A 3,040-nucleotide genomic window follows, 5' to 3' on the forward strand; every position below is an offset into this window, starting at 1 on the left:
GCTCTTCTGATTCCAGTAATATTACCTCCCCCGAGCTTTCACAGTTGGAAAAGAAACGGAGAAGAGATGACGACCTTGTGAAGTTGGTTGCACCATGTGAGGAACAACAGAATTTTTTAGCGGCAAGTCCTGGCAGCCAGGACTGCCGGGACTAATGAAGATCCTTAGCTGGAATTGTCGGGGCTTGAGCAACCCGAGAGCGATTCCCAACTTGCGCACGCTTGCTCGAAGGTACCATCCGGATATTTTGTTTCTGTCTGAGACCCTCTCCAATTCTCGGAAGCTGGAAAGTATACGAGTAACCTTAAAATTCGATGTGTGCTTATCGGTGGATGTGGAAGGGAGGAGTGGTGGTATTGCAGTACTTTGGAAGAATAGTAACAAGTGTAGTGTTCTCAACTTTAACAGAAACTTCATAAATATTTTGGTGCAAGACGGAGTGAAAGGGGATTGGCGTCTTACGTGTTACTACGGGTATCCTGAACGGGCAAGACGAAGGCAAGCTTGGGCTTTGCTTTGTGAGCTTCATGATATGTCGACGCTCCCGTGGTGTATATTCGGTGATTTTAATGATCTTCTCTCTCAGAATGATAAACGTGGTCTGCACCCCCATCCCGATTGGTTGTGTTCAAGTTTTCAAGAAGTTATTGGTGATTGTAACCTCACGGATATCCCTCTCGTAGGTTACCCGTTTACGTGGATGAAGAGCAGAGGTGCACCGCACATGATCGAGGAGAGGTTGGATATGGCCCTGGGTTCTGTGAGTTGGCTGCAGTCTTTTCCTGATGCTAAGCTAACTAACCTTGTAGCTTCTCACTCGGACCATAGTCTGATCCTGTTGAGTTGTGAACCCGTCCAGCAGAGGCGTAGCAGAAGAAAGTTTAGGTTTGAAAATTGGTGGTTAGATGAGGAGGGTCTCCTTGATGTTGTGAAGGAGAGTTGGATGGCAGAAACTCACAATTCTGTCGTGGAAAAAATTTCAGGGTGTGCTCTAGATTTAGAACAGTGGCAGAAGGTTCAGGTTCGGAAGAACAATGAGGAGAGAGATATTCTTCGAGCTAAGCTGGACATGTATAGGGGTAGCACGGATCCGATTAATGCTGCTCAATATATGGTGGCGCATCAAGATTATAGCAAGGTTCTTATTCGTGAGGATACTTATTGGAAACAAAGGGCCAAGACGCATTGGTTTCGGGACGGTGATCGGAACACTAAGTTCTTCCATCGTACAGCTTCCGTTCGTCGAAATTCCCAGCAGATTAGTATGCTTTTGAATGATGAGCATGTTGAGATTCGGGATCAAGAAGGGTTGTGTGGGGTTGCTAAAAATTACTTTGAGGAATTGTTCAAAGAGAAGGAAGGAACGTATGAGCCGGTGTTGGCACTGATTCATCCTCTTATTTCTAGTACTGATAATGAATCTCTCACTGCACATTTATCTAAGGATGAATTATATATGGCTTTATCTCAGATGCACCCCGACAAGTCTCCGGGCCCTGATGGGTTTAACCCGGCGTTTTATCAGATATTCTGGGACATATGTGGTGATGACATTTTTACCGAAGCTAAGCTTTGGCTCGAAAGAGGTTTTTTCCCGTCTGATATTACTAATACTAATATTTGTCTGATTCCGAAAAACGGGAATCCCTCTAGTATGACAGATTTGCGTCCGATCTCGTTATGCAATGTGGTGTATAAAATTCTCTCTAAACTCCTTTCCAATAGATTAAAAAAGTGTTTGGATAAGTGTATTGGGGAGGAGCAGTCAGCTTTTGTGGAGGGAAGATCGATCCTTGATAATGCCATGATTGCCTTTGAAGTTATTCACGCTCTTAAGAGAAGGACCTCGGGGAATAATGCCCAGCTGGCTCTAAAGATTGATATTAGTTAGGCGTATGATCGAGTGGATTGGGGCTTCTTGAGGGGTATGTTGTATCGGTTGGGTTTTGCTAAGAGGTGGATCCAGTGGATGATGATGTGTGTTTCGTCAGTGAATTATTCTGTGCTTGTGAATACGGATACCGTTGGACCTATTCAACCAGGGAGAGGCTTGAGACAGGGGGACCCTCTATCCCCCTATCTCTTTATTCTTGTTACTGAGGCTCTTTCGACTTTGATTAAAGGAGTGGTGGCTCGAGGGGACCTCCATGGGGTTCAGATTTGCAGAGGGGCACCTAGTGTGTCTCATCTGCTTTTTGCTGACGATTGTTTTCTTTTTTGCAGGGCAAATCTCACGGAGGTACATAACATTATGGAGATCCTTAATTTATATGCTGATGCTGCAGGCCAAGATATTAATTTGTCCAAATCTGAGGTGTTCTTTAGCAGGAATATCAGTATTTCTGCTCAGAAGGATCTGGCTAACATCATGGGAGTTTGTCATGTCCTTGGTACAGGAACCTATCTGGGTCTCCCTTCCCTTATTGGTCGCAGTAAGAAGGTCATTTTTGGGTATGTGAAGGACAAAATTTGGAAGAAGATCAATTATTGGAGGGGCAGGCCGGTTTCTAAAGCAGGAAAGGAAGTGATGATAAAGTCAGTGCTGCAGTCTATTCCATCTTATGTCATGAGTCTGTTCGTTCTTCCTGATGGCAGTATCCAAGATATTGAAATAATGCTTAATGCTTTCTGGTGGGGAGGTAGTAGTAACCAAAGTTGTATTAAGTGGATGGCGTGGGATAAGTTCACAGGTCCTAAGAATGAGGGGGGCTTGGTTTCCGAGACCTCAAGTCGTTTAACCTGGCCATGGTAGCTAAGAGAGGTTGGCATTTGTTGTCTAAGCCGCATTCTCTTATGGCAAGAATTTATACAGCAAGGTATTTTCCTTGTTCTTCTTTCTTTGAGGCTAACTTGGGAAATAATCCTAGTTTTGTTTGGCGTAGCATTTGGCAGGCTAGGAGAGTTCTATCTCTTGGGTGTAGGTGGAGTATTGGTGATGGGAGGCATATTCCAGTGATGGGTGCTCCTTGGCTTCGGGGCTGTACCGAGGGTATGTTGAATGGGCCTCAACGTCAAGAGGTTTATGGTCTTTCTGTTAGTG

At 44.7% G+C, this 3,040-nt stretch overlaps 1 protein-coding gene across 1 annotated transcript; it reads left to right on the forward strand.

Annotated features, from left to right (window-relative positions):
• Window positions 1–1,975: 1,975 nt before the first annotated feature.
• LOC131628603 (uncharacterized) lies at window positions 1,976–2,752 on the forward strand. Its single transcript, XM_058899442.1, has 3 exons — window positions 1,976–2,128; window positions 2,224–2,239; window positions 2,286–2,752. Exons 1-3 carry the CDS (start codon window positions 1,976–1,978, stop codon window positions 2,750–2,752), a joined length of 636 nt encoding a protein of 211 aa, XP_058755425.1.
• The last annotated feature ends 288 nt before the right edge of the window (window positions 2,753–3,040 follow it).

The sequence above is a fragment of the Vicia villosa genome, unplaced genomic scaffold, assembly GCF_029867415.1.
Source record: "Vicia villosa cultivar HV-30 ecotype Madison, WI unplaced genomic scaffold, Vvil1.0 ctg.000467F_1_1, whole genome shotgun sequence".
In the NCBI taxonomy this organism is placed as follows: domain Eukaryota; kingdom Viridiplantae; phylum Streptophyta; class Magnoliopsida; order Fabales; family Fabaceae; genus Vicia; species Vicia villosa.

What these genes read in the sequence shown, in the direction of transcription:
- LOC131628603 (XM_058899442.1), top strand. Translation starts at nt 1,976, where the DNA reads ATGTGTGTTTCGTCAGTGAATTATTCTGTGCTTGTGAATACGGATACC.